The sequence below is a fragment of the Halichoerus grypus genome, chromosome 1 (genome assembly GCF_964656455.1).
Source record: "Halichoerus grypus chromosome 1, mHalGry1.hap1.1, whole genome shotgun sequence".
Lineage (NCBI taxonomy): Eukaryota > Metazoa > Chordata > Mammalia > Carnivora > Phocidae > Halichoerus > Halichoerus grypus.
The window spans coordinates 211,464,463-211,485,125 of NC_135712.1; the positions used below are offsets into that span (position 1 = coordinate 211,464,463).

Sequence of the window (20,663 nt, forward strand, 5' to 3'; positions counted from 1 at the left end):
AAGAGGCATTCCCCACACATACCACCACCTCTAAGTATAGAGTAGGCACCTAGCAACCACATTCTGGTTTCTGTTCGATTATTCATTTCCTGGAACAGCTGGCTGACCACAAAGGACTTCTTCAGCAGTTGCCTGTTCACTATGAACTAATGCTTAGACCAGTAAATTCTCAACAGGATCATTTCTATTCCCAGGTGACAATGTCTGGAGACATTTTTGATTGTTGCAATGGGTGTGTGGGGTGGGGTGGTTACTGGCATCTAACTGGTAGAGGCCAGGGATGCTGCTCAACATTCGGCAATGCAAAGGATAGCCGCCCACAACCAAGAATTATAAAACCCAAAATGTCAATAGTGCAGACCTTGAGAAGTAATGCTCTAAGTGGAGGCAAGGAACATTTCACTTATCACCTTTTTAATTTATCATTAAGACATTTATCATTCTGACCTTCCAGAAGTTTATGATCCAAGCAGGCATGATTTACAAGCACACACATCATGTGTGCAACAGCACACAAAATACAGGGTAAGTCAAGTCATATGGATGATAATAGAGCGAGTAAAGGAGATGGATTTCTGAGAGCTAGAAGAAGAAAAGGTTCTTGAAGGACGAAGAAGCTACTTCTTAAAGAAAACAAAGGAGTGAGAGAGGCAGAAAAGAGAAAGAAAGCAGACTTCATGTTGGGAGGGGAGGAAAAATATTGAATAGAGAGGTCCAAGCGCACAGCACCTAGAACATTTGGCTGGTTTATCCTCTTCTTGCAACTGTCTTGAACACAAAAACAGCAGCAACACTTGTGGGACTTAAGTGCAAGGATTTGTCAACTGCCCAGGAAGGTTGCATTTCCTGCAAGTTTTATTTGTGCAAACTTGAAATTGCAGATATAAAAATTAACACTGCAGGTATACCTTTTGAAAACATGTGAATCTCCCAAAATTTTTACTGTTCAAAAGGAATAACAATATTTTAAGGCCAGCAGGTGGAGTGAATCATACACTCTTGTTGCATTGCTGCCATGTGGAAGAGACACTTGAGCTGATTAAGCAGAAAAGGGACACAGTCTTTGGTCCACCACCTAAAAACTGCACATGAAATCTCTTCAAATGAATCTGGCAACTCTTTGCTCCTATTTTTACCTTTCCTGCTGTTATCATGTAAAATTGGTTTTAAAATACCTTCTGGTAACAAAGTTAGCCATGCATTTATTAATTCCAGTGCTGAAAAACATTCCTAGAATCCAATTACTTTGAAAAAGAAATTAGAAATATTAAAAGAAAACAAATAAGGCCAAACAACTGCTGTGACCTTCACGCTGTTGGTTTGGGAGCATTTCCAGATGACACTAAGAAAACAAAATTAACCCAATAAATGAGTAAGTTTGAAAGTCATCAAACAAAGGAGTCGGTGCTGGTCTCCTGGCCACAAGACCCTTCCTGTTGACAACGTGCTCCTAAGATGGATGGTGGTGGAATTTTGCATTGCAAGAATGCAACCCCCCCCCCCTTTATAATACTTATTCATATGGGAATTACTGAATTCTGAAAGTGTCGAGTTTGCAAAATCTTCAGGAGCATAAAATGCAACACCAAATGCCCAGAGAGAGAAACCTGCCAGGTGAATCTAGATGTTGGCCAATAAATCCTGGGCAAGGTAGCGATAGCTGGAAGAAGAAAATCCCCTTATTTCCTTCATTATTAAAAATTATTCCTTGAACATTTAATGGCATGTGATAAACAATACTGGGTATGGGTCTCAGAGGTCTCCCCATGACCCCTTCTTTCTAAGGACCTAGAAGCCAATAGAGTAAGGCCTCAGAACTGCTTTCAGGAGGAAGATACAGATGGTAGCCTTTGTCCAATCCACGTGTGACCACAGGGGGCGCTGTCCAGAAGCAGCTCAGTTTTCTGTTCTTAGCCAAAAAGCAGAGATAGGAGTCTGATGCTGAGGTTGCACAGAAGCAGCATCTCTTCTGGGAAAGACTTCTGATGACGTCCCTGGTTCCTCCTATTTGGGGAGATAATATGTAGAACAAGCTGAAAAGAAATTAACACCTCAGGAAATGACAAGCCAGAATTTCTCTAAGATCCAAAGCTCATTAAGATCTGACTAATATCTTAATACCTGACTTTACAGTCTTTCCTCCCCCAAACACCATCTATGATGGTCTTTTTATTTATCTGATCTTTTCACAAACATTTGCAGGGTGTTTGTTTACTGTGTGCCAAGCAGCATTCTAAGCTCTTAACACATATAACCTTGCTTTCTTCTCATGATGAGATAGATCCTATCACCATCCTCATCATACAGATGAAGTCCTGAGGCTTAGAGACAGTAAATGGCTAGCACAGGCTCACGCAGCCTGGAAGTGGTGGAGTTGGGACTTGAACTCAGGCACGTTGGCTCCATTCAAACAATGAAGGATCACTAAATGCTACAGAGGATCAATGAAGCCTGTAAGGTTGAATATCCACTTTTTGTTTTTTATTTTTACGTATTTAATTTTTTAGAGAGAGTGTGAGAACGAGTTGGGAGAGGGGCAGAGAGAGGGAGAGAGAATCTCAAGCAAAATCCACGCTTAGCTCGGAGCCTGAGGTGGGGCTGGATCTCACAACCCCGAGATCATGACCTGAGCTGAAACCAAGATTGGGATGCTTCACCGACTGAGCCCTGAATATGTGCATTTTAGAATGTAAAATGTTGTCCAAAGATAAGAGGATAGGATCACTGTTTGGGACCTTCTATATAGTTGACTCTTGATAATGTGGTGTTCATACAAGTAGTGTTGACATGGTTCAGAGTAGAGCAAAGTGCTTTCATGTACATTGTTTTGTTACTCAGTCAACCAGACATTTCAATGATGAACGAATTGAGGCTCAGGGAGGTTAAGCTCCTTGCCCAGCATCTACCAGCTGGAACCTGAAAGAATCAAGATTCAAACTCAAATCCGGTGAGCCCCAGAGTCCATGCAATGGGTTCCACTATGCAACATGCTTTTGGAGACCACATGTGTTGGGACAGTTCCTTTACACAGTTTAGGTTGACATAACCTTTGACTGCTGGTGATTTCAGCCAAGGGGTGAATCAGTGGCATATACTGTTAGGACACAGTCAGCAGCCAGTAAACAGAATTGTCCTCGGTCTGAAAGTGCATGTCCCAGGAAGCTGGTCCCAAAAGTTGTTGATGATCTGCAGTGACAAACAACTCTGGTGACAACCAAGGAATGTTTTCAACTTTCAGAGGAAAACAGACCTGAGTCTGAACCCCTGTACCCAGCTGAGTAGCCTCAGGCCAATTATGTGGACTTTCCCAGTCTGAGTTCTCATCTATAAACAAGGACCTTAGACACTCAACAAGTTAAGCGAGCATCTTTTGCGGGCCAGGCATTGCTCTAGGTAGAAGGAAAATCATAGTAACCACAGCACTGAAACTTACAGGGGTAGAGATTGACCAAACGTAAACACTTTCATGTTTTTCAGAGTAAAACAAGTATCATACAGAGAGGCACATCATGCAGAGAATTAAAATAGAAGGTGGTGATAGACAGTGAAAGATTGTCAGTGGCCACTGTACTGGAAACCAAACTCCCCCCACCTCATGAGTCCTGATTTCTCTTCACTGCTCTGTATTTTTCCATAGCCCACATCACTTGGTGAAACACTGTATAATCCATGTTTGGGGGTTTATTCTCAGCCTCCCCCAACCAGAATATTAGTTCTGTGAGGGCAAGGATTTTTGTCAGTGTATCTTCTGCTGTTTCCCCAGCACCTAAAACAGCATCTGGCATGTACTGGCTACTCAGTAAATATTTGTTAAATGAACATTGTTAAATAAATTTAAGTTTTTTGATAAATATCATTTGGATGTTTATGGAAAGACTGGAGAGAGAGAGGGAGAGAAAGGAAGGAAGGGAGGAAGAAAGGAAGAAGGAAGGGAGGAAGAAAGGAAGAAGGAAGGGAAGGGAAGGGAAGGGAAGTGTTCCACTGATTTTGGCCTCAAAAACCAGAAAGCACCAGCATAATGGAGGAAGTAATGCAATTTCTCTTTTCCTTCAGATCAAGAGACCAGGAAACTCCTGGCAGTACAAGATGTTGGGTTCAGCCAGTACACAGCATTGTAGAGAAATTGGTCTTACCGTTTTGGTTTGGGTCGTAGAATGTGTTACCTCAATACTTTCAGTTTCAACCCCTTTCCAGATCCCACTAAACCACTTCTTGTATTCCATTCGCACCTGAGGAATATAGAGGTTTGTGTCACATCAGGAGCTTGCTTAGGGAGAAAGGACCCTGAATAGGAGGTTAAAGATATACATGCCAAGCCCCATGACTACCCTCTCATTGGTTTCCTGTATAGTCTTGGACATCCTCTTCTTGGTTCATTCTAAAATTCAACTTTTGCTGAATGTATTTACTAAATGTATTTACTAAATGTCAGGCATTACAAAGTCTCTTTAGAGTCTATAGAGTGGTGGTGGTGATGATGATTCTGACAATGAAGAGGAGGAGGAAGGAGAAGGTGATGGTTATCATGGAAGTGATGATGGTCATAATGATGACAGTGCAGATGATGGTGGTGGTGGTGGTGATTATAACAATGAAAGTCAACATTTATTGAACACTAGCAATCTCCAGTACACTTTATTTTACCCAATATATAATTTCATCCTACATAAACCAAGTGAGGAAGGTTCTTCTGTTACCCCCAATTAAAGATAAAGAAGCTGAAGCTGTTGGAAGTAAATGGACTTATTCAAGGTCATACAGCCAGCATTCAGCACCTCATCATTCTCACACCAGAGCCCCAACACTAACTGCTATGCTGAACCACTCCCTGTGATTGCATGGATTCCTTCCTGAAACCTGCTTAACATGTTATAAAAAGATATTTAAATATTTAATATTCAACATTATTTCACAAAGACACTTAAGTTGTACTGTACTTCTGGGTGTGAGGATACCAACAATTAAGAAGGCACTAGGAGATGAAAGAGAAATAAATGAAGTGTTATGCTGCTGTCTTTGTCACCAGCATCTTAATGGTTGGTAGTCCTGCCCAATAGCAAAGCAAGAAAAGCCAGGAAAACTGTTTCCAATCATCTAAAAGGAGTAAAAATACAAGAAGATGACCCTTACAAGAACTTAATGTACGCCAAGGACTGCACTAGGAGATTCATATTGCATTATCTCTTTTTTTTCTTTTTTAACTTTCTTTCTTTCTTTCTTATTTTAATTTTTTTATTATGTTCAATTAGCCAGCATATAGTACATAATTAGTTTTTGATGTAGTGTACAATGATTCATTAGTTGTATATAACACCCAGTGCTCATCCCAACACATGCCCTCCTAATACCCATCACCTGGTCACCCCATTCTCCCACACCGTCCCTTCTGTAACCCTCAGTTTGTTTCCCGGAGTCCAGAGCCTCTCATGGTTTGTCTCCTTCTCTGATTTCTTTCCGTTCAGTTTTCCCTCCCTTCCCCTGTGGTCCTCCATGATATTCCTTATGTTCCACATATGAGTGAAAACATGTGATAATTCTCTTTCTCTGCTTGACTTATTTCACTTAACATAATCCCCTCCAGTTCCATCCATCTCAAAGTGAATGGTGGGTATTCAACCTTTAGGATGGCTGAGTAATATTCTTTGTATATATGAACCACATTTTTATCCATTCATCTGTTGAAGGACATCTCCCCTCCTTCCACAGTTTGGCTATTGTGGACATTGCTACTATGAATATTGGGGTGCATGTGCCCTTCTTTTCACTACATCCTGTATCTTTGGGGTAAACACCTAGTAGTGCAATCGCTGAGTCATAGGGTAGCTCTATTTTTAACTTTTTGAAGAACCTCCATGCTGTTTTCCAGAGTGGCTGCACCAGCTTGCATTCCCACCAACGGTGTAAGAAAGTTCCCCTTTCTCCACATCCTCGCCAACATTTGTTGTTTCCTGTCTTGTTAATTTTAGCCATTCTAACTGGTGTAAGGTGGTATCTCATTGTGCTTTTGATTTGTATTTCCCTGATGGCAAGTGATGTGGAGCATTTTTTCATGTGTTTGTTGACAATTTATATTTCTTCTTTGGAGAAGTGTCTGTTCATGTCTTCTGCCCATTTCTTGACTGGATTCTTTGTTTTTTAGGAGTTGAGTTTGAGAAGTTCTTTAAAGATCTTGGATACCAGCCCTTTATCTGTAATGACATTTGCAGATATCTTCTCCCATTCTGTGGGTTGCCTCTTAGTTTTGTTGACTGTTTCCTTTGCTGTGCAGAAGGTTTTTATCTTGATGAAGTCCCCAAAGGTCATTTTTGCTTTTGTTCCCTTGCCTTTGGAGACGTGTCTTGAAAGAAGTCATTGTGTCCAATGTCAAAGAGGTTACTTCCTCTGTTCTCCTCTAGAATTTTGATGGATTCCTGTCTCACATTGAGGTCTTTCATTTATTTTGAGTTTATCTTTGTGTATGGTGTAAGAAAATGATCTAGTTTCATGCTTCTGCATGTGTCCAATTTTCCCAGCACCATTTATTGAGGAGACTGTCTTTTTTCCACTGGATGTTCTTTCCTGCTTTGTCGAAGATTAGTTGACCATAGAGTTGAGGGTCCATTTCTGGGATCTCTATTCTGTTCCATTAATCTATGTGTCTGTTTTTGTGCCAATACTATGCTGTCTTATGATCACAACTTTGTAATATAGCTTGAAGTCAGGCATTGTGATGCCCCCAGCTTTGTTTTTATTTTTCAACATTTTCTTGGTGATTCAGGGTCTTTTCTGGTTCCATACAAATTTTAGGATTGTTTGTTCCAGCTCTGTGAAAAATGTTGATGGTATTTTGATAAGGATTGCATTGAAAGTGTGGTTGCTCTGGGCAGCAAGACATTTTAACTATATTTGTTCTTCCAATCCCAGAGCATGGAATGTTTTTCCATCTCTTTGTGTCTTCCTCAATTTCTTTCGTAAGTGTTCTGTAGTTTCTAGAGTATAGATCCTTTACCTCTTTAGTTAGATTTATTCCTTGCTTTCTTATGGTTTTTGGTGCTATTATAAATGGAATCAATTCCTTAATTTCTTTCTTCAGTTACATTGTTAGTCTATAAAAATGCCACCGATTTCTGTGCATTGATTTTGTATCCTGCCACATTGCTGAATTGCTATATGAGTTCTAGTAATTTAGGGGTGGAGTCTTTTGGGTTTTCCACATAAAGTATCATATCATCTGTGAAGAGTGAGAGTTTGACTTCTTCTTTGCCAATTTGGGTGCCTTTTATTTCTTTTTGTTGTCTGATTGCTGATGCTAGGGCTTCTAGTACTATGTTAAACAACAATGGCATGACCACACAGAAAGACAAACTCAAAATGGATGAAAGACCTCAGTGTGAGACAGGAATCCATCAAAATCCTAGAGGAGAACATAGGTAGTTACCTTTTCAACGTTGGCCACAGCAACTTCTTTCAAAACATGCCTCCAAAGGCAAGGGAAACAAAAGCAAAAATGAACTTTTGGGACTTCATCAAGATAAAAAGCTTCTGCACAGCAAAGGAAACAATCAACAAAACAAAGAGGCAAACTCCCACAGAATGGGAGAAGATATTTGCAAATGACACTACAGATAAAGGGCTGGTATCCATGATTTCTTCTTTAAATGTTTGGCAGAATTCCCCTGGGAAGCCATCTGGCCCTGGACTCTTGTGTTTTTGGAGGTTTTTGATTACTGTTTCAATTTCCTTGCTGGTTATGGGTCTGTTCAGATTGTCTATTTCTTCCTGTCTACTTCTTCCTGGTAGTTTATAAGTTTCCAGGAATGCATCCATTTCTTCCAGATTGCCTAGTTTGTTGGCATATAGCTGCTATTAATAAGTTCTAATAATTGTCTCTATTTCCTTGGTATTTGTCATGATTTCTCCCCTTTCATTCATGATTTTATTACTTTGGGTCCTTTCTCTTTTCTTTTGGATAAGTCTGGCCAGAGGTTTATCAATCTTATTAATTCTTTCAAAGAACCAGTTTCTAGTTTCATTGATTTGTTCTACTGTTCTAGTTTCTATTTCATTGATTTCTGCTCTAATCTTTATTATTTCTCTTCTCCTCCTTGGGTTAGGCTTTATTTGCTGTTCTTTCTCCTTGTCCTTTAGGTGTAAGGTTAGCTTGTGCATTTGGGATTTTCCTAATTTTTTGAGAGAGGCTTGGATGGCTATGTATTTCCCCCTTCGGACCACCTTTGCAGTATCCCATAGGTTTTGGACCGATGTGTTTTCATTCTCATTGGTTTCCATGAATTGTTTATGTTCTTCTTTAATTTCCTGGTTGGCCCATTCATTCTTTAGTAGGATGCTCTTTAACCTCCAACAGTTCAAGTTCCTTCCAAATTTTTTTCTTGTGGTTGAATTCCAGTTTCAAAGCATTGTGTTCTGAAAATACGCAGGGAATAATCTCAATCTTTTGGTATCGGTTGAGACTTGATTTGTGACCCAGTATGTGGTCTATTCTGGAGAAAGTTCAATGTGCACTCGAGAAGAATGAGTATTCTGTTGTTTTGGGATGGAATGTTCTGTATATATCTATGAAGTCCATCTGGTCCAATGTGTCATTCAAAGCTCTTGTTTCTTTGTTGATCTTCAGCTTAGATTATCTGTCCATTGCTGTGAATCGAGTGTTGAAGTCCCCTACTATTAATGTATTATTTTCAATATGTTTCTTTTTTTGGTTATTAGTTGTTTTATATAATTGGCTGCTCCCATGTTGGGGGCATAGATATTTACAATTGTTAGATCTTCTTGTTGGATAGACCCTTTAAGTATGATATAGTGTCCCTCTACATCTCTTACTACAGTCTTTGGTTTAAAATCTAATTTGAAGCACTGGGTGTTATAGGAAAACAATGAATCGTGGATTACCACATCAAAAACTAATGATGTAATGTATGATGATTAACATAATAAAAAAAGTAAAAAAAACTAATGATGTATTGTATAGTGACTAACATAACATAATAATAATAAAAAAAAATCTAATTTGTCTGTTATGACGATTGTTACCCCAGCTTTCTTTTGAGGTCCGTTGGCATGGTAAATGGTTCTCCGTCCCCTCACTTTCAGTCTGGATGTTTTTTTAGGTTCAAAACGAGTCTCTTGTAGACAGAATATGGATGGGTCCTGCTTTTTTATCCAATCTGAAATCCTGTGTCTTTTTATGGGAGCATTCAGCCTATTTACATTGAGAGTAACTATTGAAAGATATGAATTTAGTGCTATTGTATTGCCTGTAAAGTCCTTGTTTCTGTAGATTGTCTTGCTAATTTCTGGTCTATATTACACTTGGGGTCTCTCTTTGCTTACCAAATCCCCCTTAATATTTCTTGCAGGGCTGGCTTGGTGGTCACATATTCTTTCATTTTCTGCCTGTCCTGGAAGTTCTTTATCTCTCCATCCATTCTTTTTTTTAAATATTTTATTTATTTATTTGACAGAGAGAAAGATAGCGAGAGCAGGAACACAAGCAGGGGGAGTGGGAGAGGGAGAGGGAGAAGCAGGCTTCCTGCAGAGCAGGGAGCCTGATGCAGGGCTCGATCCCAGGACCCTGGGATCATGATCCAAGCTGAAGACAGACACTTAATGACTGAGCCACCCAGGTGCCCCTCTCCATCCATTCTGAATGACAGCCTTGCTGGATGAAGTATTGTTGGCTGCATGTTCTTCTCATTTAGTAACCTGAATATGTCTTGCCAGCCCTTTCTGGCTTGCCATGTCTCTGCTGATAGATCTGATGTTATTCTGATGTTCTGTTCATATGTAAGGAACCTCCTTCCCCTTAACTGTTCTCAGGATAGTTTCTTTAGCTGTAAGATTTGCAAGCTTCACTATTATATGTCAGGGTGTTGATCTATTTTTATTGATTTTGGTAGGGGTCCTCTCTGCCTCTTGGACTTGAATGGTTGTTTCCTTCCCCAGATTAGGGATGTTCTCAGGTATGATTTGTTCAAATATACCTTCTAGTCCTCTCTCTCTCTCCACCCTCTCAGGGATCCCAATAATTCTGACATTGGAACATTTCATGGTATCATTAATCTCTCTATTTTCATAGGCTGCTAGCTGCCTATCTGTTTTCCTCGACTTCCTTCCTTTCCATCAGCTTATCTTCTAGATCACTATTCTCTATTCTGCCTCATTTACTCTGGCTGTTAGACTATCCAGTTTAGACTGCATCTCAGTCATAGCATTTTTAAGTTTGGCCTAATTGCATCTCATTTCTTCCCTTAGAGATTCTATATTGTCACTAATGCTTTTTTTCAAGCCTAGCTATTGACTTCATTATTGCTATCTGAATTCTATCTCTGACATCTTGCTTATTTCCATATCCATTAGTTCTGTGGCAGAGGACATTGTCTCAGGTTCTTTTCTTTGTTGAGAGTTCCTCCTCCTAGTCATTCTGTAGAGGGATGGTTGAGTGAATGAACAGAGTCCAAAATATCAACCACCACCCAAGCAAAATGCACCCTAAAAAAAATCCAAAGTGGTCGGAAGCTACCACAGATATGCAAACAAAGCCAAGATGATCCAAAACAATAAAAAAAGGTGGGGGAGAGCTTATAATCTCTCAGGGTGGACAAAGCAGGGTTATCTGCCTGTTCCTGATTGATTTTTGGTCTGTGTGTTTGAAGACACTATATCCCAAAATTGCAAAAAAATCAGAACTTATATATTTATCAAGATAAAATTGAATAGAGTGAAAAATGGACTAGTATGGGGAATAGTCTATAAAACGTAGAAGTGAACAAATAAAAGTTAAAAAGCAGCCTAAAACATAACTTGGGAAATAAGAATCTATTTGAAACATGAACAGGGTAAAACAAAAAAAGAAAGAAAAAGAAAAGAAACAAAAAAGAAACGTAAAATTTTAGCCTGAAGTATAAATGAATCATGAGAGAACCTGGAGCTTCCTATATTATTTTCCCCCTGGCACTGGAGTTCTACAGTCCTGTGGGAAATAAGCTTATCATTCACCTGTTCATCCAGTCTGTCTTCTGGGGGAGGGGCCTGCTGCTTGGCTTCTCAGGTGTCTTTGCCTGGGTGGAATGCCCCACCCCTTGTCAGGGGGATGGGCTTAATGTGAGCTGGTCATTTGTGTGGCTCTTGTTCCCTGGTGGGTTTTGGCTTCTCTTTAGAGGGTCAGAGCAAATATGGCCATTCAGGAATCTCTGGCCCAGAGCCGCAAGTTCGCTGTCCCCTTTCTTCAATAACCCTGCCAGGTCAAACCATCTCCACTTCTGTGTGTACCAAACTCCACAGACTCGTGCTATTCCCACCCTCTGCAACTCTCCCAGGGGAGTTCTGGGGACCTGAGAGCATCTGTGCGCTTTGTGACTTAGCAATTGCTAGTGGCTGTGGGCTTGTGCATGCACCCTCTTCCGTGGCTCCCAGTTCATGGCTGGGTGCCTCCCCAGTATTCTTTCATGGGCCACACCACCCTGAGAGCTGTTGTCCAGTCATGGGCACAAGCCATTTTATATCTCATCTGAGATGTTAAACAGCCTGCACCTTCTAGTCCTTTTCAGGGTGATCAGGAAGAGAGTGGTCTCGCTACAAGCCAGCTGGCAGTTTATGGTGACTGGATCTGAGAGCCCCCTCTGGGCTCACTGACCATAACCACTTTCCTTGCTCCACTGCTTGGGCACTCTACTGGTCAGACTCCCCCATAATTTCTGAGTCTCCTGGAATTCTGAGACCACAATGATCCACCTAGAATTCTGCCCTATTCATCCCCTGTGCCCTTTTCAGAAAGGGATGTCTCTCACTGGAGCAGATTTCTAAGGGTCTTCATTTTTTGCTCCAGTGTTATATCACTTTCCAGGGGCTAGCTTATGGAGGGTCCATTCCCCCTCTGTTTATCTACTGATATTTCCCCCAAAGATTCAAGGTTCTGCACCTCCTACTTTGCAAAAAGTAGTCATTTTTCTGCTTGTAGAGATCCAGATAAATCTTCTTACATCTCAGGTTGAATTCATGTGTGTTCAGAATGGTTTGATAAATATCCATCTAACTTTGAGAGACCAGATGGAACAAGGTCCCCTACTCTGTTGCCATCTTGCCCCCCCCCCCCCCGCAATATCTCTTTTAATTCTTAATCCTGTGAGGCAGGTATTGCCACGAACGCAGGTGAGAAGACTGAGGCTCAGAGAGGGTAAGACGGCTGGCCAAGGTCACACAGCAACCTACTCAGTGGAAAACCTACATTAGAGCTGAAGTCACTCTGTTTTTGGCATAGTAAGTCAAATATTCCAGTGTCCCTCCATAGAGTGCACCTCACTATAAGAGGCTTCTGTATCCTCTTTCTGGTGAACTCAGGTATGGCCAAGGAACTTGCTCCACCCAATGAAAGAGAGCTAATTAAGTTCACTTTGCCAGGATCTCCCTTCCCTTGGCCATGAGAATACCAGTGTTCTAAATAAGGGCTGACCTTATTCAACCTATATCCCAGAGTGAAGACAATGTAGATCAAGCCATGGCTATGTAGCATGAGCAAGAAATAAACCTTTATTGTTATAAACCACTGAAATTAGAGGGTGGTGGCTATAAGTTACTGAATCATAATCTCCCTTATGCTGACTGATAACATGCTCTGCTATGGACTGAACTATGTCTCCTCAAACTTCACATGTTAAAGCCCTAACTTCCCAGTATGACTGTATTTGAAGACATGATGGCCGTTATAGAAGCAGTTAAGATTAAATGAGGCCACAAGGGTGGAGCCCTGATCCAATAGGATTAGTGTCCTGATAAGAAGAGGCATAAAAGCTCTCTCCTTCTCTCTCCCATGTAAGGGTAGAGCAAGAAGGTGGCCATCTGCAAAAAAGAACAGAGATCTCACAAGAACCCAACTGCACAGGAACTCTGAACTCAGATTTCCAGCCTCTAGAATTATACGAGAAATTTCTGTTGCCCAAGCCACACAGTCTATGGTATTTTGATGTGTCATCCCCAGGTGACAAAGGCATACTCTTAAGAGATAGGTTGGAATGTGAAGGTTAGTCAGATGCTAGTGAAACCCAGAGCACAGAGCATATCAAATCATCACCTAAACCCTCCTTTCAGAATAAGGAAACCCCAAATACAAATATGAAATGTCAGAGAAAGGTGAGAATGGGAACAACCATTCAATAAGACTTTGAGAGTTGGCTGTTGAGAAACAAAATAATTAGCCTTACCTGGCGATTAAGGAGACAGTGTACCACAAAGAGCAAAACACCCTGAAGGACATTGATGACGGTGAATGTGTATGCAATGACTGATCCGATCACCTCCCCGACCTCTTCAACCATAAAAAGGCCAAGGCCCCAAGAACAGCCCAGGATAAATAGCTGAGCAATGGCTTTAAATGTCATGACTCTGAAAAGGAACGGGAGCAATAATAAGTATCATTCATCATTATGTGTTGGGTGCTGTGCAAAATGCTTTGCACATATTACCTGATTTAAACTTCACATCAACCCCATGTGCTTAAGTGATTTATGCAAAGTCATACGACTCGAAGATGAGGCAGAACCCATGTTTTCCATGGCTGCTTCTGAGAATAATGCTTTCTCCTATTCTTGGAAGTGATTTATCTGCAAGTCTTTTACCTGGATCTATTGGAAGATGTGTGGAAGTGCCTTCTAGAAATTTGTATTGAAAATGTGTTGATGATGATATCATGACTTCAGAATAGAACGTGCTGTTGTGTTTCTTCAAAGGAAAATTGTGTTTTATAAAACAGAATGGGGTTCTTGGTGGCAACTGTCTAGGAGAGATGACACGTGTGAGTGTGTGTGTGTGCATGCACACAGGGGAGTGAGCCTGCACTCATCCAACACGTGTAGAGGGATGAAGAAACGCCAAGAAGGGTGAAGCTGTGACCTTCCAAGACTGAAAATACTAAGGCAAAGAGATGTTAGCTCGGTCTGATAAGTAGATGAGATCAAAGCCAGGGTCTGAAATTGGAAAGATATTCCTTTAAGTTTTGTCCACATGACTCACCAATGCAAATTTTTGTGCATGCTTGGGTAAAATAAGCACTTGCTCCTCTTATCAATGGGGGGATGGTAGTTGTGCCCACCACATAGATTGAAGTTATGAGCATTCAGTAAAAGAATATTGGTAAACTCCAAACATCTACTAAGTTCCTAGTTAATGTTAGTTGTTCTTATCATTATTTTTAATAATTTAGATCAGCACAGTAAGAACTGAGTGTCTACAACCAAGGATAATGGAGTCCAGAAGTGGGTGGACTAGCGGGGTGGGGGAGGGAGGATAATGTTGATACTCTTGGCATGAATTTCAGATGAAGAGTTTGCTACACAAAGGAGGAACCCAATGAATATTTGTTGAATAAAGAGATCAAGGAGTACATTAAGCTACCTGAAAATTATAGTTTTTACTTCTAGAAGTTGTACTGCACACACCCTTTATCCAGTACCATGAAATTTTATATCAGATTTTTGTATAGGTTTTTCTTTCCCAGGTAGAAAGAAAAGTAGCCTTGTAGGAAAAATCTGTGGATACCACTGATTCTGGGACCTTCTTACCTGGTGTCCTGAATGGTAGAAACTTCTTTATTGAGGGACGAAAGTTTGCTTCTCAAAATCCACAGAATTTGGAAGTACAACACCAAGTTTATCTGTGGACACAGAATGAAATATTGACTTGGAATTTTATTTTGAGACCATGTCATGAAACCCAATTTGAGGTGGACCTGAGTATCTTTTTCCAAAAGATACTGGCTTCATAGGATGCTATGCTCTGGTATTTTATACAGCACATTGTGTGTATATGGACCTGGGGCACTTGGTGCTTGATTAGGGTGACTATATAATGTATCATTCAAACCAAGATGCCTTGAAAGTGGAAGATTACTATTAATGTCTATACCAGGACAATGGATGTGATCAGAAAGTTGTTGGCAAACAGGAGAACATGTCACTCTGTGCAGAGTAGATACTTGCTAAGTGTTTGTTGAATGAACAAACATAGGTTTTTACAAGAATCCCCAGCAGAGAGTTATATTATATCACAGCTTCCTTAGTAATCCGTAAGGGAGCAAGGGAAAGACATATGAAGACAGTATTTCTAGGAAGAGGAGTTAATCACATTAGGCTATATTTTCTTATCTTCACTTCATTTCCATTTTCACAGCAAGAAACGCACTCCATGCTTGGCCAACCCAGGGCAGACACACCCATAAATAACTATCACTAGTCACTTACCAAGATAATGACTGCCACTGGCCCCATGAAACTCCAGATGAACCCTTTATTGACCTTGAGCCAGCAGCTGTTGAGAGAAGGGTATGCATGAGCTGCCTATTTCTCAGAGGGCAGAGAGTTTGAATTCAGACTCCTGTAGCAAGATCCAACCAGTGCTGGGAACCATTTCATTCAGAACCTAGATTTTAGTGCCATCAGACATGGGTCCTCATCTGACACAAGCTGTATGCTCTAAGCCTCAGTTTCCTCAAGTGTAAAGTGGGGGCAAATGGAAGTATTGAAAAGATTACATGATTACAGTGGCTATACGCCAAGTTTTTAAGTCAGGTAGGGTCAGTCCTCTGACTTCATTCCTCTCCTTCAATATTGTGTTAGCTACTTAGGATCTTTTGCTTCTCTATATAAACATTAGAATCAGTTTATCAATATCTACAAAATAATTTTCTGAGATTGTTATTGTGAATGCATTGAATCTATAGATCAATTTGGGAGGAACTGACTGACTTCTTGACAATATTGAATCTTCCTATCCATGAACATGGACTATCTCTCCATTTATTTGAATCTTCTTTGATTTTTTTCATCAGACTTTTTCAGTTTTCCCCATATAGATAGATCTTGTAGGAAAGATCAAATGAGATAATGTGTATATAGTTTTTGAGTATGGTTCCTGGCAAAGAGGTAAGGTTCAATAAATAGTGCCCCAAAATAATGATTGCTATCAGAAAGAGAGTAAAAGTAGTAATTTAACTACAAGAATACCTACCAACACTAAATATTTTCCATGTATCAAGTACACTGTTGCCCAAATACTTTTTATTAAATCATGCCTTATGTTGGCAAAGATAGTATAAATTATCCTGAACAAAGACCTGGCAGCATAAAACTAGTAAATGTAACAAGCAATTGCCAACACTCAGTGAGCAGAAAAGCTCCAACACTTAAGTTCTATTCCAAGTTTTACAAATGATGACCCATAGTCCAAATCCAGTCCACCCTTGTTTTTGTAAATAAAGCTTTATTGAAACATAACCACACCCATCCATTTATATATGGTCTATGAATTGGCTGCTCTCCCACCACAAGGGCAACATTGAGTAATTGCCACAAAGACCATATGGCCCTCAGAGACAAAAACATTTACCATTTGGCCCTTTATAGAAAGTTTGTCAACCCTTGATCTATGCTACCATGAGATCTCCAGAATCATTCTAGCAGGACATAGGGTTCAGGCTGGAGACAGGACATCTTTTTTTCTTCAAGAGAGACACCTTCATCATGTTGTTTTAGCACATGCATGCCTACTCCCTAACCGAAGCCCCATTGCCAAAATACTAACGTCTTCAACTAACTTTGCAGAGCTTTGCAAACTTCTTTAGTGAGGCAGCAATTCCTTTAGTGAGGAATTCTGACTTATTCTCTTTTTAGCTGAGACCTTAAGAAAGTTTCTTAGATGCGCTAAGACCCAGATGTCCTGAGTATGGGTGATGAACCGTGCTGACCCCACAGGATCACGGGGAGAATGAGACATGATATGCACTATCTCTGATGCATCACAGGCCTTCAAGATTTGTTGCTATTGTTGTTACTCTTTACATTTTGGGATGAATCTCAAGCTCTTCCAGAATCCTCCAGAACACAGAGGCCACAGGTGGGCTTTTCTGTCCCTGAATTTTCTGAGTATACTTTTTTGTCCCTAATGTCCTGAAGTTGTGTTCAAAATTTTATGTGTAAGTACATTTGTCTGAAAGGTATATTTCCTTGTTTGGGGAAATAAGCCCTAGATTTCACCAAAAGTCTCAAAAGGATCCAACTCCAAAGATGCTGAGAATCATTCCTCTAGGAATTTCTAAGAGAAAATAGAATTCTGGCTTAAAATGGGACTGTTTTTGTGAAGTATAATTCATAACAGGAAATGGACTGAAATGTTTTTTGATTTCAGATCATATATCAGCCACAGACGCCACTTCCACCATAAAGGCACACATCATGCTTACTGAGTATGTGATCCATAATTTTGGGGTCCTACTATTGCAGACACAGCCACAATGAGAGCTGGAATCCCATAGCCTAAAGGGTACATGAACTTCTTCTTGAATTTGCCTGCACTGGTGTAGTTGGCCACCTTGAGATTCCTAATGGTGAGGACGAGGTGCAGCCCTTCAAGGAACATCCAGGTGAAGGAGGCCAGGTAGAGGTAGTGCAGCATCCCTGCGATGATGGAGCACAGCACCTGGAGGGGAGACAAGAGTTCGGAATGTGGTCTGTGCCTGATCATGTCCGCAGCACTTAGCATTTCCTGGATGTTGGCCTACATTTTCAATTCTAACACCTGTGACATTTTGCCTGGGGGCAACACATTTCTGGGGAGCTCTCAGTGTCCCTTGCTTACTCCACATATGGAGCGGACTAGAAATACCAAGGAATGAATGCCATGGGAACAGTCCTCAGATCCATGACAGACAAGAGTTGGTAGATGAATATTCCATGGTCCTTGCCCTTTGGGTGGGTTTGATGCTTAATTTTATGTGTCAACTCGACTGATAAGGAATGTCCAGATAACATGTAAAACATTATTTCTGGGTGTGTCTGTGAGGGTTTTACAGGAAGCGATTAGCACTTGAGTTAGTAGACTAAGTAAAGATCACCCTCACCAATGAGGGCATCATCATTCAATCCACCTGAGGGTCTAAGAAAAACTTAGATGGAGGAAGGGAGAATTTGCTCTCTGCTTTAGCTGGGACATCCATCTCTGACATTGGTGGCTGTGGTTCCAATAAACAAAACAGACTGTTTTATAAAACAGATTTTTTTTTTTAACAGAAACAGAGGGTGGGCCAGAATCAGTGTCAGCACTGTACTTGCCAACCTTGCCCATTTCCTAATGAGGAAACTGGGGACCAAAAGGTAAATCTCACCCAAGATCACATAGCTAGTAAAAAATAGAAATGGATTTGAAACCCAAACTGTCTCCAGAGACTATACTTACTCTTAACCATAGCAATGTACTGCCTCCCAGGGGAGAAAAATAGTGCTTTCACAACCTTCTGGCTGTGATATCGTAGTCTTTTAGGGTTAAAAGGAACTTTGGAAAACAGTTAGTTCCAATTCTTCCTGGCTATGATGATGACTGTGATCATAATGGAGACAAAAGCTAATATCACTTGTGTAGCAAAGCCACTGTCCACCCAGAATTCAAAACTCCCTCTACCCCTGATTCCAGTCTATAGACTTGTCACTAGGATGAGGCTTCATCTACAACTCCCTGCTCCCCTTGCTCCCCTTGCTCTCAGGTGGGACCACTTCACTGATTTATAGCCAGTAGAACGTGAAGGGATGTGATGTGCACCACTTTCTAAGATGGCCCATATAAACCTCCCTCATGGGACTCTGCCACGTTCTTTTTTCTTTTCAGTTAACGAAAATGGAAAGGACTCTTGGATGACCTTGAAAGCTGTGCATACAAGGCAGAAGAGCTTCCATAAGCCTGAAGTTGGAGGATAGACTCCTTTCAAACCTGTTTGTCCATCCTCCACTAATACAGAAGGGGGATATTAACCACTCTTATGCTTAGTCAATGACATTTTGGAGTTTATTTGTTACAGGAACTACTGTTACCTTACCTAATGTCATCAGTATGACTCTCAGTCAGCTTGCTAAATGGCTTCTCAAAAAGTACAGGTTTTATTCAGAGTTACAGATGAAGAGGGTTGAAATCGAAACTTGCTTTTTCCCCTAACACCATCACTGTTGACTCTATTTTTTAATTTTTTTATTTATTTAAAAAAATTTTTTAATTTAAATTTAATTTAGTTAATATATAGTATATTGTTAGTTTAAGGGGTAGAATTTAGAGATTTATCAGTTGCATATAACCCCCAGTGCTCATTACATCAAGTGCTCTCCTTATTGCCCATCACCCAATTACCCCGTCCCCCCACCCACCTCCCCTCCAGTAACCGTCAATTTGTTTCCTATAGTTAAGAGTCTCTTGGGGTGCTGGGTGGCTAAGATGATTGAGCAACCAACTCTTGATTTTGGCTTAAGTCATGATCTCAGGGTTGTGGGATCAAGCCCTGAGTCAGGCTCTGCGCTCAGCAGGGAGTCGGCTTGGGATTCTCCATCTCCCTCTCCCCCTGCCCCTCCCCCTGCTAGCTCTTTCTCTCTCTCTCAATCTCTCTCTCTCTTTTTCTCTCAAAATAAATAAATCTTTAAAACAAAGCTGTGATCACCAAGACAGCATGGTATTGGCACAAAAACAGACATATAGACCAATGGAAGAGAATAGAGAACCCAGAAATGAACCCTCAATGTTATGGTCAACTAATCTTTGACAAAGAGAAAAGAATATCCAATGGAAAAAAAGACAGTCTCTTCAATAAATGGTGCTGGGAAAATTGGAGAGCTACATACAGAAGAATGAAACTGGACCATTCTCTTACACCGTATACAAAGATAAACTCTAAATGGATGAAAGACCTCAATGTGAGACAGGAATCTATCAAAATCCTAGAGGATAACACAGGCAGTAACCTCTTTCACATCAGCCAGAGCAAATTCTTTCAAGACACATCTCCACTATAGATAAAGAGCTGGTATCCAAGATCTATAAAGAACTTTTCAAACTCAACACCCAAAAAACAAATAATCCAGTCAAAAATGGGCAGAAGACACGAACAGACACTTCTCCAAAGAAGACATACAAATGGCTAACAGACACATGAAAAAATGTTCAACATAACTAACCATCAGGGAAATTCAAATTAAAATCTCAATGAGATACCACCTTATACCAGTTAGAATGGCAAAAATTAACAAGGTAGGAAACAAAAAATGTTGGCGAGGATGTGGAGAAAGGAGAACCCTCTTACACTGTTTGTGGGAATGCAAGCTGGTACAGCCACTTTGGAAAACAGTGTAGCGGTTCCTAAAGAAGTTAAAAATAGAGCTACCCTATGACTCAGCAATTGCACTACTAGTTATTTAACCCAAAGATACAGGTGTAGTGAAAAGAAGGGGCACGTACACCCCAATGTGCATAGCAGCAATTCCACAATAGCCAAACTGTGGAAGGAGCTGAGATGCCCTTCAACAGATGAATGGATAAAGAAGATGTGGTCCATATATACAATGGAATATTACTCAGCCATCAGACAGGATGAATACTTATCATTTGCATTAACATGGATGAAACTGGAGGGGATTATGCTAAGTGAAATAAATCAAGCAGAGAAAGACAATTACCATATGGTTTCACTCATATGTGGAACATAAGGAATAGCACAGAAGACAATAGGGGAAGGGAGGGAAAACTGAAGGGGGGAAATCAGAGAGGGAGATAAACCATGAGAAACTATGGACTCTGTGAAACAAACTGAGGATTTCAGAGGGGAGGGAGTGGGGGGATGGGATAGCCGGGTGATGGGTATTAAG

The 20,663-nt window shown here is 40.6% G+C and overlaps 1 protein-coding gene across 5 annotated transcripts in view; it reads right to left on the reverse strand.

Moving 5' to 3' along the window:
• Window positions 1–397: 397 nt before the first annotated feature.
• Window positions 398–20,663, reverse strand: part of LOC118518963 (putative adhesion G protein-coupled receptor E4P) — a 56,498-nt gene continuing 36,232 nt past the window's right edge. For 4 of the 5 annotated variants that reach the window (XM_078056573.1, XM_078056594.1, XM_078056566.1 and 1 more), the window contains 6 exons: window positions 17,228–17,463; window positions 15,231–15,297; window positions 14,553–14,644; window positions 13,197–13,377; window positions 4,134–4,229; window positions 398–2,033 (listed from right to left, as the gene is read on the reverse strand). In XM_078056573.1, the coding sequence (XP_077912699.1) occupies window positions 1,911–2,033; window positions 4,134–4,229; window positions 13,197–13,377; window positions 14,553–14,644; window positions 15,231–15,297; window positions 17,228–17,463 (795 nt within the window). In that variant the 3' untranslated portion in view covers window positions 398–1,910. The remainder of the gene's footprint in view (window positions 2,034–4,133; window positions 4,230–13,196; window positions 13,378–14,552; window positions 14,645–15,230; window positions 15,298–17,227; window positions 17,464–20,663) is intronic. The other variant, XM_036066099.2, reaches the window with a different exon arrangement.